General features: G+C 38.8%; 1 protein-coding gene across 1 annotated transcript; it reads left to right on the top strand.

The window, feature by feature from the left end:
* The first annotated feature begins 511 nt into the window (after positions 1 to 511).
* Positions 512 to 1,216, top strand: SRY (sex determining region Y). The gene has a single exon (XM_061410614.1). It carries the CDS (start codon positions 527 to 529, stop codon positions 1,214 to 1,216), a length of 690 nt encoding a protein of 229 aa, XP_061266598.1. The 5' UTR covers positions 512 to 526.
* Positions 1,217 to 22,634: the final 21,418 nt, after the last annotated feature.

The raw sequence follows: 22,634 nt of genomic DNA, 5'->3' as shown, positions 1-22,634 counted from the left end.
CAGCTGCACTTTGAGCCTAAGTGGAGAAGCAGGGTTAGTGATTAGCATGGATTGGGTATCCTGTGTATTCAAATATATAACAGGATTGGGCTGTTTTTCATCTTTTTTTGTTTAAGATAACATTTTCTTACATTCATAACCGTAGACAATTTGCTAGTATGTCTGCTGCACCTTCATCCTTTGAAATAAGTATATGAAAATAACTTCATAATGACACTTTTTGTATTTTTAAGCAGGTGTTAGCACATTCACAAATTCTGATTAGATGTAAACAAAGAAGAAAGCAGAGCCTTAATATCCTGTTAAGTAGCTTTGCTTGAGAAAGAGTAGGTTGATGGGTTTGGGCTGACTGCCAGGACGTATTGAGGGGAGGTATTGGGGGCGGAGAAATAAATATTTCACTGTATATATTGCACTAAGTCAGTCTGTGGTAAGAACAACTTATGAATAGCACCATAATTTTTAGAACGCTTACACCGCATATTACTTCCTCCCCTTTTAAACAGTGCAGTCGTATGCTTCTGCTATGTTCAGAGTATTGAACGACGATGTTTACAGTCCAGCTGTGGTACAGCAACAAACTACTCTCGCTTTTAGGAAAGACTCTTCCTTGTGCACAGACAGTCATAGCGCAAATGATCAGTGTGAAAGGGGAGAACATGTTAGGGAGAGCAGCCAGGACCACGTCAAGCGACCCATGAACGCCTTCATTGTGTGGTCTCGTGAACGAAGACGAAAGGTGGCTCTAGAGAATCCCAAAATGAAAAACTCAGACATCAGCAAGCAGCTGGGATATGAGTGGAAAAGGCTTACAGATGCTGAAAAGCGCCCATTCTTTGAGGAGGCACAGAGACTACTAGCCATACACCGAGACAAACACCCGGGCTATAAATATCGACCTCGTCGGAGAGCCAAGAGGCCACAGAAATCGCTTCCTGCAGACTCTTCAATACTATGCAACCCGATGCATGTAGAGACATTGCACCCCTTCACATACAGGGATGGTTGTGCCAAGACCACATACTCACAAATGGAAAGCCAATTAAGCCGGTCACAGTCCGTGATCATAACCAATTCACTCCTGCAAAAGGAGCATCACAGCAGCTGGACAAGCCTGGGCCACAATAAGGTAACATTGGCTACACGGATTTCGGCGGACTTTCCCTTTAACAAAAGCTTAGAGCCTGGACTTTCTTGTGCTTATTTTCAATATTGACTTCCTTACTCTCGCTAACAAAGGCGCTCTTTATCTCAATTTTACTACAGTTTCACCTGCGACTTAATTTTATAAGAAGCCCAATAAGTAAGTACATTTAACATGTAAAGAATTCAGACTTTCCAATATAACTGGTCCTCTGTTAATCAGTTCTTTCTATAAGAGTACTTTTTTGTAAAAAATTATCTTAACAGCACCAAAACTGCTTGAGTTCAAAGATCATCTATTTTTCCTAGTAATGGCACAATTTTTATATTTCTAGTTTTAATTGTTCCAGAGATTGGTCATTAGTTAGATGGTAGCATATATTAATAATCTGGTAATGGCCACTATAGACAATATAACTCTTTATTCTAAATACTGTAACTCCAAACTATAGTACTTTCAGAAATACTCACAAATTCATGGTACAGAGTAAAAAATCTCGTACTTGGATGGAAAGCTCCCTACATTCTAAAGCACTTTCTGGTACAAGGTCTGTTCTTTGGTCTTTCTAGCTACTTTCCACCTCTTTGTAAATTGCAGGTAATTAGTGAATATATATGCATATTCTATCTTCTTTCACAGTTTATAGCCTTTTGTTCCCACTGTGAAAAAGCCAGTTTAGCTGCCATTTGCAACTCAGTTCCTTTAGTCATACAAAACTGCAAGCTTTGACCTGTGTTTTGAGGCGATTATAACATCCATCCAGTATTTAATTAGCACCTGTGAGACCCAAGGTTTCATCTCTTTTCTGAAAATTTTCTTTTAATCACTGGCAATAAATACACTTGTTTCCATTTTCACTTAAGTTTTGCATTCTTGGAGGGAGAAATAAAGTGCCTTCATATCAAGAATATAAATTATTCAGATTATGTGGCATGGGGGATGGGATAAGCAAGATCCTGTCTGATTAATCTGATGAGGTGTCAGTGAAAATGTAAATCAAAGGTGTTTAAAAATTTGCAAATAGGCTAAAGTAGAAAAATTGGCAGCTTGCAAAGGAAGCATCCCTTTTTTGGAATGAAAATAAGTCCATGGTGAAACTGTATGATATGATATGATATATATTACATATTAAAGTCAACTTTCCAATACATATGTTCCAAACTTTTGAAAAACAGTACTTCAAATAATAAATCTCAAAACCCAAAACAATATGTACTGAAATGTGGAGTTTTTGAAAGAAAGTTCAGGGAAAAAAGGGAGGTAACTTCACAGACTGTTTTATTCCAGGAAAAATATTGTTTAATCAGACATTTATGCATTCCAAATGGTAATTATGTGCTATGATAACCTTCTAAACAAATACCTCAGGTTGTATTTTAAAGTATTTTATATTTTTGTATTTATATGTATTGGTGTTTAATATTTTAAGCCTCTGTTTCCACATGTTCATAAATAAACTGTACTTTAACTTTTGTCAAAATAGGTATGCTTTCCTTTTCTTTAACTTCAAATAAAGGAAAACATATAATACTATGTTTAATTTACTTTGCTTTAAATAACATCAGTGACACTGAGTTTGTTTTGGAAATTACTATGTACACTTCATCCTGTATACTATAGATGTATAACTGTGTTTCAGGGAGGAAGTTGATTCTGATTCCATGTTGGAAATTGTTTCTTTACTTACTTTTATTTTTATAACCATTCTAAATTGCTTGCCTGGGGGACTCTGCCCCTTTGCTTGACTGTAAACTAAAGTGTCTTTGTTTTGCTCAAAAAGAAATAGTTTGTCTCTGTTTACCTGTGAATAGAAGAGATTAACACACTCCTGAAGACTGGACATTCCCTTGAAGAGGTTTTATAAGACTGAAGATCCTTCTATTTTATTTTCCCCCTGCCTTTCTCTCTATTCTGGCTTTTGACTTGAGTTCCTCATGCTTCTTTTTCTCTGATCTAAACAGAACCTGGTATCCAGACCCTAATAAGATAATTATTTTGAGGCACTAGCCTGCCTCTTCTCAGTCTGCCTGCTCTGTGATTAAAGTCTTCTCATTGTGTCAACAACTTGTCTCTTGGATTCATTGGCCTGTCATGAGGTGACCAGAGTGAGCTTGGACTCGGTAACAATTGCACTTTTGGGTTTTAATTATTATGAGTAATGATGTCCTTTGTACATTTGTATACCTGTCTGTGGTAGAACATTTACAAACATTTCTCCTGAATATATGTCTAGGAAAGAAATGAATGGTTTTGTGTATTTTTAGCAAGCTCTTTTTTTTTCTTTTTTTGTAAATTTTGATGAATATTCTTGTATTTTCTAATGAATATCTGCTATATTTTAAAATGTGCCAACTTTTAAAAATATTCACTGGTATGAACTAATACCATGAATTCCAGATGTAATTGGATATGACTCCTTTCTCTACCATTTATCAGGGCTGACATTGATGGATTTGTTTTGGTCCTCAGTTTGTTTACCTTTAATCAGCAGTAGGAATAATAATAAATTAAAATAAAAAACAGCAAAGCAGAAAAATAAATCCTCATTGGGATGCTGGGAAGACTATGTAACTTTAAGGTGTATAATGAATCAATGAGCAAAAATATATAAAGCATTACAATTAAAAGTCAACATTAATTAATGCTAACATTAACTAATTAGTATGTTAACTAACACTAACATACTAACACTAACTAGTATGGATGATAATTATAACAAAATAAAAATGACAAAAGCTACCTACTAGGATACTGTGAAAACTAAATAAATGAAGGTACATATTCTGTGAGTGAAAGTATGCATAGTACTCAGAACAGAGATAAGCACTGGTAACTAACAACTGTTGACTGAAAAATGACAAGAGTTGTGAATTAAGTTTTCTTTGGGGCAAAATGAGGACTGCAGCCCAGGAGGCAGCATCAGATAGCTCTAAGAGACTACTCCAAAGTGGCAGTGGGGGAAAGTCAATATATAAGGTTTTGGTGAAGGGGGAGTTCAAAACCATGAACTGCTCATTTTACAAGAGGTTTTTTTGTTAGTCATGAATATCTGATGTCACCATGAGGGGATTTAGTGCTTACTCTATATATGAGGAGATGCAAGTATTGAGATCATACAATGTAATCCTAAAACATCCATCTATCTAAAGACCTGTCTCGAAGACAGCCTCACCCTGAACTCCCTCAGGGGTTGTTGAAGGTCAACAGCATGAGGTTCAATCACCATAGAGGCAGATGGCAAACACCTTTGTTGTTCAGTTGTCGGCAATGCTCTTGATAGATGCCAATTTGTAGTTGACACAACTAATTAACAGAGAAGGCAATGGCAACATACTCCAGTACTCTTGCCTGGAAAATCCCATGGATGGAAGAGCCTGGTAAGCTGCAGTCTATAGGGTCGCAAAGAGTCGGACACGACTAGTGACTTTACTCTGACTTTTCAGTTTCATGCATTGGAGAAGGAAATGGCAACCTACCCCAATGTTCTTGCCTGGAGAATCCCAGGGATGGCAGAGCCTGGTGGGCTGCTGTCTGTGGGGTCACAAAGAGTCGGACACAACTAAAGCGACTTAGCAGCAGCAGCAACAAATTAAAATAATGATAACAAATAACAGTGACAACCTACCTCAATTGGATGCAGAAAGGACAAAATTACTTAAAGATGCATAATAATTCAAGGATTTAAAGTATTTAAAGTACTTAGGGTAGATGTAGGCACTGGTAAAGAAATAAATAGTTAGAATAATTAAAAAAATAAACAGAAGGACAAAAACAAAAAAAAAAAACCTGTTCTGCTTCATTGAGATGCTGTGAAGACTGAAGAAACTATGATGCATACAGATTTAATGAATATTTAATATATTCAGAGGTTAACATTATTAAAGTGCTAAATAGCAATAATGATAATGATGGTAACAATGATAATGATATTATAATAATAAAACCACCTCCCTGGAATATTATGAGACTAGGTAAAGGTATGTAAGGTTCAAGAAATAAATATACAATGTTCTTACAGTAAAAGATAACATTAGGAAAGAAGTAATTAATAATAATTACAAATATTAATCATGATAATAAATAACAGCAAATCTTTCCTTCAGGGGGATTCTGTGAAGACTAAATATGAAAGTATTTAGGATTCAAAGAGTAGATGTATATAATGTACTAAAAATGGAGGTTTGTTTTATTGATGTGTTAGCTAATAGTTATAATTGAAAGCAACAATGACATCATTGATATGCTGTGAAGACTGAATAATTTCAAGTGAGCAGAGTTCAAGGAGCACAATGTACTGCAAATTAAGGTCAGTATTAATAGAGAAAAAATCAATACTAATAATAATTCCAATAGCAATAATAGTACAAATATAGCAATGATGGATACTTAACTAGGATGCTATGAACACTAAGGAAATTAAGACTTAAAGGATTTGATGAGAAAGTGTATCTAAGTACTAAGAGAAGAAGTCAACATGAGTAAAATCTAAGTAGTAATAATAATAATTATGAGGATGATGATGATAAGTAGAAATAAAACCTACTTCAGGGATGCTGTGAAGACTAAGTGAAGGTGTAGGATTCAAGAAATAAGTATTTGAAATACTTGGAACACCGATAGATATTAGTAAAACACTAATTAATAACACCACCAACATGAATAATAATAAATAATAAAAATGAAACACATCATTGGGATACTATGGCAGTTTTTTAACTAGTTATGGTATATAGGGGCTGAATGAGTAAATGCATAAGAAGTACTTAGAAAAGAGGATTGGAGACAAGATGGCAGAACATTTGTCTGAACGGTGAAAGAACACTGAATGAACACTGAAAGATGAACTCCCCAAGTTGGGAGGTGACCAATATGCTACTGGAGAAGAGTGGAGAAAGAGCTCCAGGATGAATGAAGAGGCTGAGTCAAAGCAAAACAACTCCAATGGTGTAAAGAAAAATATTTCATAGGAATCTGGAATGTTAGGTCCATGAATCAAGATGTTGGGAAGGCTGGGAGGAGGGAAAGAGAGATTCCATCTTGAAGACTGTCAGTTATCTTAAGGCACGATGAAAACTGGGCCTGAACCCTGTTAACTATTGTCAAACTAAAGTCAGGAAACTCCATCCTCACAGATGGCAAAGATTGGAAGTAAAGGTCAGATTGTGTTAGACTAACGATAGTGCCTGAACCTGCATGTTGTAGTTGTTAATTCTTCCACACCTGCATATTGTAAAACAAATTACTAATGTGTAACCAGTTTGAGTGAACTCTGGGAGTTGGTGATGGACAGGGAGGCCTGGTGTGCTGTGATTAATGGTGTTGCAAAGAGTCGGACACAACTTAGCGACTGAACTGAACTGAACTGAACTGAATGTGTAACCATTCATGTAGTGGAGGGTATAAAACTGAGTCCTCCAAAATCATCAGGGTCCTTGTCAGGAATCGATTCCCCTTGGGCCTGTTAGTGTAATAAACTGTACACTATACTGAGTGTCCTCCAAGGATTGTTCTACAACTCTGGATTCTACAAAATACCTGGTGTGTTGGCTGTGAAATCCTCAGAGAGAGAGGCACATTGAGCCTCCACCTGAGGCTTTCACTGGGATGAAAGCTTCTGTGAGGGGATGGCACCTCCTCTCTTAGATCACCTCTTGTTTTATTGACTCATCTTTCTAAGCAGACTTCACAAGACTGTGGATTACAGAGGGAAACACTCAAGTAGGTCCCACTGTAATAGTGGAAGAAGGGGCCTGATCAACTTATTGGGGCTGGATGAACCTGTGGTGACTGTGTCCTTGTAGGCTCAGTGGGGAATTGTTTACTGAAGTAAGTAAAACACTGTTAACAGAATCTGTGCCAATTGTTTGTCAATGTACTTACTGGTTTCCAAGCGACTGTCCAATTTGTGCAACACCCTCCCATTCTCCCTAGGCATTCAGGGACTTCCTGAATGTTGTTTAGGACCAGACTGGAAACTGAGGCTCTGGGTGCACATTTGTCTGCACTGACCCATAATAAGACAGACTGGGATCTTGCCAGGATCAGACTTATGCAAAGAGAAGTATATGAAAGCCTTAATAGATTGGATTTGGATGACTGCTAACAGAAAAACATGAGAGATAATACCATGGAAAGACTTGGTAGGTAAGACCCTTTTCACTTTGATCATAGTTGAGGTACAGTGGCCCTTGTACTTCTTTGAGTGGAGACTTCAGTCAGGGCTGGGGTACAAGACCCTAGCAATGAGCGATGAAATAGAAGTTGGACTTGCTGTAAGTGATAGAAGGAAAGTAAAAAGTAGGAAAGGTAGCAGAGAATTCAAACCAACCTTTCCTGAATGGATGATTAAAATTTCAAAAGGGCTTTGGAGGAAACAAACAAGCAAAAAGTGAACCCCAGTCAAGCTTAGAACATTCTGTGAGCTAGACTGGCCATCCTTTGGGGTAGGATGGCTCTCAGAAGGAACCCTAGGATTGGACAAAGTTTGTACTCTGTGGTAACTGAACAGCCAGGACACCCAGACCAGTTCCTGTACTTATGGCTACTAACTGCACAAAATCCACATCCTTAGGCCCAGGTATGTTATCTTGGAAAAGGAGAGAGCAAGATTTTGCTGGTGAAGGCAAAATCCAATAAAGAAAAATTAAAGGAAATATGATCTGGAGGAGTAGGAACTCCCACCATGCCCTCCATTCTGGAGAACATGAAGGGGAACCCCAGAAGAAGAGGAAGGGACATTCCTCCTCTGCATCCCCCAGTGGAGGAGGTTTCTTTCCCTCCTATTGTACCAAAAATTGTGACAGGAGCTACTGCATCAACATTATACCCAACCCTCCCCAGTTTAGAAGAGGAGAGAAAGGGAGAGTAAAGTGTTCAGAGGCAGCTGAGGTCTACAAAGGAACCTCAAGAGAGAGAGGTTTTGCAAATACCTTTTAGGGAGGTCCAAGCAGTATCACAGGTGGGGCCAGATGGGCATATCCATCCTGGCCACACTGTTCTTTTCTATCAGCCATTCTTTACCACGGGTCTCTTGAACTGGCAAAGGCATAACCCTCCCTATTCTAAGAAGCCATAGGGTACAATTCATCGGACAAAGATTATTTTCAGGATCACCAACCTGTGTGGGATGACATAGCCCAGCTTCTCCTCACCCTCATCAGTACAGAAGAAAGACACCGGGTCCTCCCAGAAGTATGTAAATGGCTTCACTGGTAAAATTTCAGATGGGAATTTTTTCCTCATTTCTGTGGTGATACCAAAGGGAAGATGAGTGGAAGCTCTAACAGTCATCTGGAGGGCTACAGACCCTAGAACCCCTAACAAAGCTGTTTCCTGAAGTATAGGCTAAAAGCAATCCCCTGTACTTGCTGAAAACCACCCTCTGGTGATAATAGAGCTAAAGGTGGGAGCCTAGCCCATAAGGAAAAAACAATATCCTATACCACTGGCTGCCAGGGAGGGAATCAAGCTTCACATTGATAGGCTGAAGGGCACAGGCATACTGGTGGAATGCCAATCACCATGGAACACCCCTTTCCTCCCAGTAAAGAAGGACAGGGAAAAAGATTATTGGGAAGCTCAGGGCATGAGATCCCAGGATGGGTCAGAAAACCCAGCTGACTTGGATTCAGCTACCACAAGGATTCAAAATTTCCTTACAATATTTGGGAGATGCAGACAAAAGAACAAAGCTAGTGGACGTGATGGAATTCCGGTTGAGCTATTTCAAATCCTGAAAGATGATGCTCTGAAAGTGAGGCACTCAATATGCCAGCAAATTTGGAAAACTCAGCAGTGGCCACAGGACTGGAAAAGGTCAGTTTTCATTCCAATCCCAAAGAAAGGCAATGCCAAAGAATGCTCAAACTACCGCACAATTACACTCATCTCACACGCTAGTAAAGTAATGCTCAAAATTCTCCAAGCCAGGTTTCAGCAATACGTGAACTGTGAATTTCCTGATGTTGAAGCTGGTTTTAGAAAAAGCAGAGGAACCAGAGATCAAATTGCCAACATCTGCTGGATCATGGAAAAAGCAAGAGAGTTCTAGAAAAATATTTATTTCTGCTTTATTGTCTATGGAAAAGCCGTTGACTGTGTGGATCACAGTACACTGTGGAAAATTCTGAAACAGATGGGAATACCAGACCACTTGACCAGCCTCTTGAGAACTCTGTATGCAGGTCAAGAAGTAACAGTTAGAACTGGACATGGAACAATAGACTGGTTCCAAATAGGAAAAGAAGTACACCAAGGCGGCATATTGTCACCCTGCTTATTTACGTGCAGAGTACATGCAGAGTACATCATGAGAAATGCTGGACTGGAAGAAACACAAGCTGGAATCAAGATTGCAGGGAGAAATATCAATAACCTCTGATATGCAGATGACACCACCCTTATGGCAGAAAGTGAAGAGGAACTAAAAAGCCGCTTAAAGAAAGTGAAAGTGGAGAGTGAAAAAGTTGGCTTAAAGCTCAACATTCAGAAAACGAAGATCATGGCATCTGGTCCCATCACTTCATGGGAAAAAGATGGGAAACAGTGTCAGACTTTATTTTGTTGGGCTCCAAAATCACTGCAGATGGTGAGTGCTGCCATGAAATTAAAAGCACTTACTCCCTGGAAGGAAAGTTATGACCAGTTTAGATAGCATATTCAAAACAGAAACATTACTTTGCCAACAAAGGTCCGTCTAGTCAAGGCTATGGTTTTTCCTGTGGTCATATTTGGATGTGAGAGTTGGACTGTGAAAAAGACTGAGCGCTGAAGAATTGATGCTTTTGAACTGTGGTGTTGGAGAAGACTCTTGAGAGTCCCTTGGACTGCAAAGAGATCCAACCAGTCCATTCTGAAGGAGATCAGCCCTGGGATTTCTTTGGAAGGAATGATGCTGATGCTGAAACTCCAGTACTTTGGCCACCTCATGCAAAGAGTTGACTCATTGGAAAAGACTCTGATGCTGGGAGGGATTGGGGGCAGGAGGAAAATGTGATGACAGAAGATGTGATGTCTGGATGGCATCACTGACTCGATAGACATGAGTCTGTGTGAATTCCGGGAGTTGGTGCTGGACAGGGCTGCCTGGTGTGCTGCAATTCATGGGGTTGCAAAGAGTCAGACACAACTGAGCGACTGAACTGAACTGAACTGGCAACAGATCTCCTCTTCTTCCCATCAGTTACTACTAAGTGTCAGACCCCACAATGTGTGGATGACCTAGTCCTGATGGCAGAGACTTGTTCTCAGTGCTGGAAAGTGTCAGGAACCACCCAACAATGAGCTGACCTGAGGGAGTGGTGCCCCAGAAGAATAAAGAAAATGATGACTCTGAAATAAAGTGAGGACCAGGGGGCTGATGCCATTTACATGCAAAAGCCCAGATCCTAACCCTGCATGCCTTTTATTGTTAACTTCTACTTCCTTATTTGTGCTCTAGAGATAACTGTTTTTATAATCTCAGATGGAGGGTAAAGATATACAAGGCACAGTCCTGCCTGGTCTACTAAGGGGCAAAGCAAGCAGCCACCCAGGACAATAAAGCAAGCAAACTTATGGTGACACCTGTGGTGTCTAGCCTACTAACTACTCAAGTGACCCCGGTCTTTGACAAGGAAGAAATCACCTGGGCACAAACTGAGTGAGGAACATGGTGGGAGGATGGATGGTGGAAACTCAGATGGGAGACTTTTTGTCCCCTCTAGGTTGGCATTTCAACTCGTTATGAATTTCCATCAATCCATCCATTTAGGTAAAATAAGACTTGCGATAATATCTAACTGTCTTGTGTGCAGATGCAAGCTGCCAATTATAACCTATTCTAAAAATAACCTAGTTCCAAGGAGACAGCACCTCCTGGAATTCAATTAAAGAGGACAGCTCTATTTAAACATCTACAGGTGGACTTCACTGACATTAAGCCATGCTAAGGATACAAATATTTGCTGGTGATGGTATGTACATTTTCAGAATGGGTGGAAGTTTATCCCACCAAGACTGAAAAAACAAGAAAGTGGCCTGATGTATGCTGAGAGACATTATTTGTAGGTTTGAGTTCCCTTTGAATATAGGATCAGATAATGGGCCTGCATTTATGGTTGAGTTACTTCAACTGGTTTGCAAAACTGTAAATATTAAATGGAAACTACATACAATGTATAGGCCACAAAGCTCAGGAATGGTTCAGAAAATGAACTGGGCTATCAAGGTGACTTTGGAAAAATGAGTGTAAGAAACTGGCACCCCAATCCACCCCCACCCCCATGGATGAACATGCTGTCATTAGCTGCCATTAGTGTTAATGAGGATCAGAATCACACTGCCCCCCTCAACAATCTCATGGGTATTCCCCATATGTGATAATGTTTGGGAGGCCTCCCCCATTTTTCAGAAGTACAGGGAAAATTATCATCAAGAGGAAGAATGGAGGTGTTGTGGCAACTGGAATAGTTGGGGAAGCTGATCCATGATAACCCCTATGTTCAGGAGAGAATTCCATTTTCTCTAGGCACTACTGTACACCTATACTCATCAGGAGATTTAATGCATAAAGAATTGGAAGCAGCAGACATTGTCCCCCATCTGGAAAGGACAACCACAGATCCAGTATGGAGCCACTACTGATGACTCTGCTATTCCTTTTTTTTTTTTTTTTAATGCTTATCTCTCTTTTTTTTTTAACTTTACATAATTCTATTAGTTTTGCCAAATATCAAAATGAATCCGCCACACGTATACATGTGTTCCCCATCCCGAACCCTCTTCCCTCCTCCCTCCCCATACCATCCCTCTGGGCCATCCTAGTGCACCAGCCCCAAGCATCCAGCATCGTGCATCGAACCTGGACTGGCAACTCGTTTCCTACATGATATTTTACATGTTTCATTGCCATTCTCCCAAATCTTCCCACCCTCTCCCTCTCCCACAGAGTCCATAAGACTGTTCTATACATCAGTGTCTCTTTTGCTGTCTCGTACACCAGGTTATTGTTACCCTCTTTCTAAATTCCATATATATGCGTTAGTATACTGTATTTATGTTTTTCCTTCTGGCTTACTTCACTCTGTATAATAGGTTCCAGTTTCATCCACCTCATTAGAACTGATTCAAATGTATTCTTTTTAATGGCTGAGTAATACTCCATTGTGTATATGTACCATTGCTTTCTTATCCATTCATCTGCTGATGGACATCTAGGTTGCTTCCATGTCTTGGCTATTATAAACAGTGCTGCGATGAACATTGGGGTACATGTGTCTCTTTCCCTTCTGGTTTCCTCAGTGTGTATGCCCAGCAGTGGGGTTGCTGGATCATAAGGCAGTTCTATTTCCAGCTTTTTAAGGAATCTCCACACTGTTCTCCATAGTGGCTGTACTAGTTTGCATTCCCACCAACAGTGTAAGAGGGTTCCCTTTTCTCCACACCCTCTCCAGCATTTATTATTTGTAGACTTTTGGATCGCAGCCATTCTGACTGGTGTGAAATGGTACCTCATAGTGGTTTTGATTTGCATTTCTCTGAAAATGAGTGATGTTGAGCATCTTTTCATGTGTTTGTTAGCCATCTGTATGTCTTCTTTGGAGAAATATCTATTTAGTTCTTTGGCCCATTTTTTGATTGGGTCGTTTATTTTTCTGGAGTTGAGCTGTAGGAGTTGCTTGTATATTTTTGAGATTAGTTGTTTGTCGGTTGCTTCATTTGCTATTATTTTCTCCCATTCTGAAGGCTGTCTGTTCACCTTGCTAATAGTTTCCTTTGTTCTTCAGAAGCTTTTAAGGTTAATTAGGTCCCATTTGTTTATTTTTGCTTTTATTTCCAATATTCTGGGAGGTGGGTCATAGAGGATCCTGCTGTGATGTATGTCAGAGAATGTTTTGCCTATGTTCTCCTCTAGGAGTTTTATAGTTTCTGGTCTTACGTTTAGATCTTTAATCTATTTTGAGTTTATTTTTGTGTATGGTGTTAGAAAGTGGTCCAGTTTCATTCTTTTACAAGTAGTTGACCAGATTTCCCAGCACCACTTGTTAAAGAGATTGTCTTTAACCCATTGTATATTCTTGCCTCCTTTGTCAAAGATAAGGTGTCCATATGTGCGTGGATTTATCTCTGGGCTTTCTATTTTATTCCATTGATCAATATTTCTGTCTTTGTGCCAGTACCATACTGTCTTGATAACTGTGGCTTTGTAGTAGAGCCTGAAGTCAGGTAGGTTGATTCCTCCAGTTCCGTTCTTCTTTCTCAAGATCGCTTTGGCTATTCGAGGTTTTTTGTATTTCCATACAAATTGTGAAATTATTTGTTCTAGCTCTGTGAAGAATACTGTTGGTAGCTTGATAGGGATTGCGTTGAATCTATAAATTGCTTTGGGTAGTATACTCATTTTCATTATATTGATTCTTCCAATCCATGAACATGGTATATTTCTCCATCTATTAGTGTCCTCTTTGATTTCTTTCACCAGTGTTTTATAGTTTTCTATATATAGGTCTTTGGTTTCTTTAGGTAGATATATTCCTAAGTATTTTATTCTTTCCGTTGCAATGGTGAATGGAATTGTTTCCTTAATTTCTCTTTCTGTTTTCTCATTAATAGTGTATAGGAATGCAAGGGATTTCTGTGTGTTGATTTTATATCCTGCAAGTTTACTATAGCCATTGATTATTTCTAGTAATTTTCTGGTGGAATCTTTAGGGTTTTCTATGTAGAGGATCATGTCATGTGCAAATAGTGAGAGTTTTACTTCTTATTTTCCAATTTGGATTCCTTTTATTTCTTTTTCTGCTCTGATTGCTGTGGCCAAAACTTCCAAAACTATGTTGAATAGTAATGGTGAAAGTGGGCAACCTTGTCTTGTTCCTGACTTTAGAGGAAATGCTTTCAGTTTTTCACCATTGAGGATAATGTTTGCTGTGGGTTTGTCATATATAGCTTTTATTATGTTGAGGTATGTTCCTTCTATTCCTGCTTTCTGGAGAGTTTTTATCATAAATGGATGTTGAATTTTGTCAAAGGCTTTCTCTGCATCTATTGACATAATCATATGGTTTTTATTTTCCAATTTGTTAATGTGGTGTATTACATTGTTTGATTTGCGGATATTGAAGAATTACCCAAAACCTGTGGGACACGGTAAAAGCAGTCCTAAGGGGAAAGTTCATAGCAATACAGGCACACCTCAAGAAATAAGAAAAAGAGTCAAATAAATAACCTAACTCTACACCTAAAGCAACTAGAAAAGGAAGAAATTAAGAACCCCAGGGTTAGTAGAAGGAAAGAAATCTTAAAAATTAGAGCAGAAATAAATGCAAAAGAAACAAAAGAGACCATAGCAAAAATCAACAAAGCCAAAAGCTGTTTCTTTGAAAGGATAACTAAAATTGACAAACCATTAGCCAGACTCATCAAGAAACAAAGGGAGAAAAATCAAATCAACAAAATTAGAAACGAAAATGGAGAGATCACAACAGACAACACAGAAATACAAAGGATCATAAGAGACTACTATCAACAATTATATGCCAATAAAATGGACAACGTGGAAGAAATGGACAAATTCTTAGAAAAGTATAACTTTCCAAAACTGGACCAGGAAGAAATAGAAAATCTTAACAGACCCATCACAAGCATGGAAATTGAAACTGTAATCAAAAATCTTCCAGCAAACAAAAGCCCCGGTCCAGACGGCTTCACAGCTGAATTCTACCAAAAATGTAGAGAAGAGCTAACACCTATCCTGCTCAAACTCTTCCAGAAAATTGCAGAGGAAGGTAAACTTCCAAACTCATTCTATGAGGCCACCATCACCCTAATACCAAAACCTGACAAAGATGCCACAAAAAAAGAAAACTACAGGCCAATATCACTGATGAACATAGATGCAAAAATCCTTAACAAAATTCTAGCAATCAGAATCCAACAACACATTAAAAAGATCATACACTATGATCAAGTGGGCTTTATCCCAGGGATGCAAGGATTCTTCAATATCCGCAAATCTGCTATTCCTAATCAGCATGACCACCCTACTGGGACTACAGTTAGTCCCAGGATAATTTGTACCTGTCCAGGGACACTCATATGTGAACTTAACTCTTGGGTTTGTGGAACCATACTTTTGTTGATGATTGATGGACTTCCTTAGTGGGTGTCTCCCTTGCACAGAGGGAATTTTAGACCTCTCTACTAATTCTTGAGACAACAATAAGAAATGTTTCTTTCTTTGATAGGTCAAAACCTGCTGATTCTTTTTTGGTGTAATCTGAACTCTAACAAAATTGATTTAAGGACATGCGGTGACATCAATCCTCCTTTTTGGTCATCGGTATTTTCTTGAGTTAAAGGTGATTGGTGGAAAAACCTTTATGTGATTATTTTTTAATCATTGTATTATTAATTTTTAGGTCTTGTATTCTCCAATGTGTAACTCAGTGTGTAACCTCTAGACTGACAGCCTTGCTACAGCTACATAGTCCTTATGTACAATACTTATCCATGACTGATGCACATCATTAGTTAAAGATAAGATGAGCATCAAGGTGGGGTGGGGATGTTGGGGCCTCTGGGAGGAGGACAAGAGGGATTCTATCTTGAAGACTTTCAACCATCCTAAGGCAGGATGTGAGCTGGGCCAGAATCCAGTTAACCATCACTAAGGAAAAACCAGGAAACCCTCTCCTCACAAATGGCAAACAAAGATTGGATGCAAAGGCCAGGTTGTCTCAGATTAACAATAGTGCAGGCACTTGCATGTTGTATTTATTAATTCTGCCACACCTAATTACTAACATGTAACCAGTGATTTAGAAGAGGCTATAAAACCAAGTCCTCAGAAATCACTGGACTCTTTGTTGGCAACCTATCCCCCTTGGACCCATTAGTGTAATAAACTGTATTTCATTGTTTTGAGTGTCCTCTAAGGAGTATTTTGTGACTCTAGATTCTAAAACAAAGGTAAATTGGAAGTGGTCAAACAGGGAATGGCAAGGGTGAACACTGACATTTTATGAATCAGTGAACTATAATGGACAGGAACAGGTACATTTAATTCAGATGACCATCTTGCCTACAGTCAAAGATGGAGAGGCTCTATACAGTCAGCAAAAACAAGATGAGAATCTGACTGTGGCTTAGATCATGAACTCCTAATTTCAAAATCAGGCTTCAACTGAAGAAAGTAGGGAAAATCACTAGACCATTCAGTTCAGTTCAGTTCAGTCGCTCAGTTGTGTCTGGTTCTGCAACCCCATGAACTGCAGCATGCCAGGCTTCCTGGTCCATCAATAACTCCTGGAGTTCACCCAAACCCATGTCCATCGAGTCAGTGATATCATCCAAACACCTCGTCCTCTGTCGTCCCCTTCTCTACCTTCCTTCAATCTTTTCCAGCATCAGGGTCTTTTCAAATGAGTCAGGTCTTCACATCAGGTGGCCAAAGTATTGGAATTTCAGCTTCAACATCAGTCTTATCAATGAAGAACTGATCTCTTTCAGAATGGACTAGATGGATCTCCTTGCAGTCCAAGAGACTCTCAGGAGTCTTTTCCAATACCATAGTTCAAAAGCATGAATTCTGTGTTCAGTTTTCTTTATAGTCCAGCTCTTACATCCATACATGATCACAGGAAAAACCATAGTCTTGACTAGACGACCTTTGTTGACAAAGTACTGTCTCTGCTTTTCAATATGCTATCTAGGTTGGTCATAACCTTCCTTCTAAGGAGCAAGCATCTTCTAATTTCATGGCTGCAGTCACAATCTGCAGTGATTTTGGAGCCCAGAAAAATAAAATCTGACACAGTTTCCACTATTTTCCCATATATTTGCCATGAAGTGATGAGACTTTGGCCACCTCATGTGAAGAGTTGACTCATTGGAAAAGATTCTGATACTGGGAGGGATTGGGGGCAAGAGGAGAAGGGGGTGACAGAGGAAGAAATGGCTGGATGGAATCACCGACTCGATGGACGTGAGTATGAGTGAACTCCGGGAGTTGGTGATGGACAGGGAGGCCTGGCATGCTGCGATTCATAGGGTCACAAAGAGTCGGACATGACTGAGCAACTGATCTGATCTGATCTGATGGGACTGGACTCCGTGATCTTAGTTTTCTGAATGTTGAGCTTTAAGCCAACTTTTTCACTCTCCTCTTTCACTTTTATCATGAGGCTCTTTAGTTCTTCACTTTCTGCCATATTGTCACAATGCTTATCTAACTTATATACAGACCATTCAGGTGCGATTTAATAAAATCCCTTATTATATACAGTGGAAGTGGCAAATAGATTCAAGGAACTAGATCTGATAGAGTAGCTGAAGAACTATGGATGGAGGTCATAACATGGTACAGGAGGTAGTGATCAAAATCATCCCTAAGAAGAAGAAAGGCAAACTGGTTGTCTGAGAAGGTCTTACAAATAGCTGAGAAATGAAGAGATGCTAAAAGCAAAGGAGAAAAGGAAAGCTATATCCATCTGAATGCAGAGTTCCAAAATTTGCAAGGAGAGGTAAAAAAACTTTCCTAAGTGATCAGTGCAAAGGAATAAAGGACAACAATAGAATGGGAAGGACTAGAGATCTCTTCAAGAAAATCAGAGATACAAAGGGAAGAGTTCATGCAAAAAACAGACACAATAAAGGACAGAAGGTACATGGACCTAACAGAAGAAGAAGATATTAAGAAAAGGTGTCAGGAATACACCAAAGAACTATACAAAAAAGACTTTCATAACCCAGGTAACCATGATGGTGTGATCACTCACCTAAAATGACATCCTGAAATGCCAACTAAAGTGGTCCTTAGGAACCATCATAATGATCAAAGCTAGTGGAGGTGATGGAATTCAAGTTGAGGTATTTAAAATCCTAAATGATAATATTATGAAAGTGTTACATTCATGGTGCCAGCAAATTTGGAAAACTCAGCAGTGGCAACAGGACTGGAGAATGTCAGTTTTCTTTCCAATCTCAAAGAAAGGCAATACCAAAGAATGTTCAAACTACAGTACAATTGCACTAATCTCACATGCTTGTAAAGTAATGCTCAAAATTCTCCAAGGTAAGTTTCCATAGTACACGAACCAAGAACTTTGAGAGATTAAACTATATTTAGAAAAGTCAGAGAAACCATAGATCAAATTGCCAGCCTCCGCTGGATAATAGAAAAAACAAGAGAATTCCAGAAAACCACCTACTTCTGCTTCATTGACTAGGCAAATACCTTTGACCGTGTGGTTTGAAACAAAATGTGGGAAATTCTTAAAATAATGGGAATGCTAGGCCATCAGAAATCTGTATGCAGATCAAGAAGCAACAGTCATAACTGTACATTGAACTGGTTCCAAATTGAAAAGGGAGTATGTCAAGGCTGTATATTGCCACCCTGCTTATTTAACTTATATGCAGAGTATATAATGTAAAATGATGAACTGGATGAAATATAAACTGGAATCAAGAGTTTGCAGGGAGAAATAATAACCTCAGATATGAAGATGACACCACCCTTATGGCAGAAAGTGAAGAACTTTGCTTTCTTCTAAAGAGCCTCTAAATGAAACTAAAGAGCCTCTAAATGAAAGTTAAGGAGGAAAGTAAAAAAAGCTGGCTTAAATCTCAGTATTCAAAAAGATCATGGCATCTAGTTCCATCACCTCATTGCAAATAGAAGGGGAAACTGTGACAGCCTATTTTCTTGGGCTCCAAAATCATCACAGATGGTAACTGCAGTCATGACATTAAAAGACACTTCCTTCTTGGAAACAAAGCTATGGCAAGCCTAGAGAGCATATTAAAAAGTAGAGGTATTACTTTGCCAACAAAGTTCCATCTGATCAAGCTATGGTTTTCGCAGTAGTCATTTATGAATCTGAGAGTTGGACCATAAGGAAAGCTGAATTTTAAAGAACTGATGCTTATGAACTGTGGTGTTGAAGAAGACTCTTGAGAGTCCCTTGGACTTCTAGGAGACCAAGCCAGTCAATCCTCATGGAAATCAGTCCTGAATATTAACTGGAAGGTCTGATACTGAAGCTGATGCTCCAATACTTTGGCCACCTGATGTGACTCATTGGAAAAGCCCCTGGTGCTTGGGAAGATTAAAGATAGGAGGAGAAGGGTATGACATAGGATGAGATGGTTGTATGGTATCACTGACTCGATGGACATGAATTTCAGCAATTCTTGGGAGTTGGTGATGGACAGTGAAGTGTCTTGTGCTGCAGTTTGTGGGGTGGCAAAGAGTCAGACACGGCTGAGTGACTGAACAGAACTGAACTGAGAAAAGAGGATGGCATTGGGGGAAAAAAAAAAAGCTAACAAATAATAATGAAAATTATCAATAAAGAATATGAAACATAAAAACCATATTGCTCACTCATTGAATGTGTTAAAGTGTGTAAGATTTTGGGTAAAGTTATCAAAGAACTAAGGAAATTAGGAAAAAATAGGTCTTTACTAAATAATTAGTGATAACAAACAATGATAATACTTTAACAACAAAATAAAAAATAATCCTATCTGGAATGCTGTGAAGACATTAGTCAAGGTATTTGATGTGGTCATGAAGACTAGGACTATAAGATTCAATTAGCCAAAGTGAATAGAATTCAATAGATAAATGAACACAAAAGGCTTAGAAAAGAGATGAGGATTAGTAAGTACTAAGTGGTAACAAAAACTACAACAACAAAATCTACCTCATTGACATGCCATAAAAATTAAAGGTTATAGAATTCAAGGGGTAAATATATTAAAGTACATAATGGCCAGCATTAGTTAAAGAAAAGTAATAACTACATTAATGTGTATAGAAATTAATGTGTAAGGATTTATTAAATACGGAATTGTCAATTTTGTAAAAAAAAAAACAAAAACTAATTAATTTGTATGAATAAAATAACACAAAACCTACCTTACTGGTATACTGTAAAGTTGAATAAAGTTTGTAGGATTTGAAGTATACAAGTAATAAAAATCAAATTATAAAGAATAATATGTTATTAAAATTGTATGTTTTATATCATGTGACTTTTATCACAATTAAAAAAACATTAAAAATAATGATAGTTACTATTATTAATTATGTTGAAGCTGAAGCTCCAATACCTTGGTCACCTGATGTGACTTGTTGGATAAGACCTTGGTGCTGGAAAAGTTTAGGGCAGGAAAAGAGGGTGTCAGAGTCTGAGATGGTTAGACAGCAATGCTGACTCAATGGACTTGAATTTGAAAAAACTCTGGGACACAGTGAATGACAGGGCAGCCTGACTTGCTGGAATCCATGGAGTCACAAATAGTCACACATGATTTAGTGACTGAACAACAACAACAATAGCAATAACAATAAAACCTATCACATTCAAATCTGTGATGACTAAGTGGGATGTATAGGATTCAATTAGAAAATGCATATACAATGCTTTCAATAGAGGTCAGCTCTAGTAAACAACCATCTGGAAATAATAAGACAAAAAAAGTAAAATAACAAGAACAACAAACTCTATTTTATTAGGATGTTCTGAAGAATAAATAAGTTAAGGTATATAATAAGTAATCAAATGAGTCTAACCATATAACAAAGTATTTAAAAATAACCAGTAATAATTGCTCAGAACTAGTAGTAATTATAATAATAATTATAACTAAATTCAGAACTAACCAGTAATAATTGCTACAATTATTAATAAGAAGAAATATGAATAATAAAAAGTGAAGTGAAAGTGAAGTCTTTCAGTCGTGTCCGACTCTTTGCGGCCCCATTGACAGTAGCCTATCAGGCTCCTCCGTCCATGGGATTTCCAGGCAAGAATACTAGAGTGGATTGCCTTCTCAAGGGGATCTTCTTCAGGGGATCTTCCCGACCCAGGGATCGAACCCGGGTCTCCCGCATTTACTGTCTGAGCCAACAGGGAAGCAAGACGTACCTAAAAGTAATCCATGAAGACAAAATATTTTATGATATATAGGAGTCTATGATTAACTGTATACTAGGAATTCAGAGAGCAGGGCATGACAACCCACTCCAGTGTTCTTAAAAGGAGAATATCGTGGACAGAAAGGGCTGACAGGCTGCAATCCATGGGGTTGCACAGAGTCAGAGACACCTGAAGAAACTAAGCAGTAGGTATTCAGAACAGAAGTATACTGAGTATACTTGCCTGGAGAATCCCAGACAGAAGAGACTAGCAGACTATGGTCCATAATTTTGCAGAGTTAGACATGACTGAAGCGACTTAGCATGCATGCACATAGGTACTTAGAATGGAGATTGGCAGTGGTAAAGGATTTCCTACTAACAACAATAATAAAATAACCACCACAACAAAAGCTGGCTCCATAGAATATTTTGAAGATTAAACATTATAGGTGTATGCTTTCGAAATGTGGTGTTGGAGAAGACTCTTGAGAGTCCCTTGGACTGGAAGGAGATCCAACCGGTCCATTCTGAAGGAGATCAGACCTGGGATTTCTTTGGAAGGAATGATGCTAACGCTGAAACTCCAGTACTTTGGCCACCTCATGCGAAGAGTTGACTCATTGGAAAAGACTGATTCTGGGAGGGATTGGGGGCAAGAGGAGAAGGGGACGACAGAGGATGTGATGGCTGGATGGCATCAGTGACTCGATGGACGTGAGTCTCAGTGAACTCTGGGAGTTGGTGATGGACAGGGAGGCCTGGCGTGCTGTGATTCATGGGGTCGCAAAGAGTTGGACATGACTGAGCAACTGATCTGATCTGATCTGATCTGAAGGGTTCACACTGAAACCATAATCACAGAAAACTACAGTCAATCTAATCACACTGGGACCACAGCCTTGTCTAACTCAGTTAAACTAAGCCATGCCTTGTGGGGCCACCAAAGATGGGCGGGTCATGGTGGAGAGGTCTGACAGAATGTGGTCCACTGGAGAAGGGAATGGAAAACCACTTCAGTATTCTTGCATTGAGAACCCCATGAGAAGTATGAAAAAGAATGAAGGGATGGAGTCAAAGCAAAAACAATACCCAGTTGTGGATGTGACTCGTGATAGAAGCAAGGTCTGATGCTGTAAAAAGCATGGGAACCTGGAATGTTAGGTCCATGAAACAAGACAAATTGGAAGTGGTCAAACAGGAGATGGCAAGAGTGAAGGTCAAAATTCTAGGAATCAGCAAACTAAAATGGACTGGAATGGGTGAATTTAACTAAGATGACCATTATATCTACTATGGCAGGCAGGAATCTTTAGAAGAAATGGACTAGCCATCATGGTCAACAAAAGAGTCTGAAATGCTCTACTTGGATGCAATCTCAAAAACGACAGAATGATCTCTGTTCATTTTCAAGCAAACCACTCAGTTTCACAGTAATCCAAGTCTATGCCCCAATCAGTAACAGTGAAGAAGATGAAGCTGAACAGTCTACAAAGACCTACAAGATCTTTGAGAACTAACACCCAAAAAAGATGTCCTTTTCATTATAGGGAACTGGAATGCAAAAGTAGGAAGTCAAGAAAC

Source organism: Bos javanicus, chromosome Y (genome assembly GCF_032452875.1).
Source record: "Bos javanicus breed banteng chromosome Y, ARS-OSU_banteng_1.0, whole genome shotgun sequence".
NCBI lineage: Eukaryota > Metazoa > Chordata > Mammalia > Artiodactyla > Bovidae > Bos > Bos javanicus.
Note: the sequence above shows the minus strand (reverse complement) of the source record. Positions and strands in the feature narration are given on the sequence as shown.

What these genes read in the sequence shown, in the direction of transcription:
- SRY (XM_061410614.1), top strand. Translation starts at nt 527, where the DNA reads ATGTTCAGAGTATTGAACGACGATGTTTACAGTCCAGCTGTGGTACAG.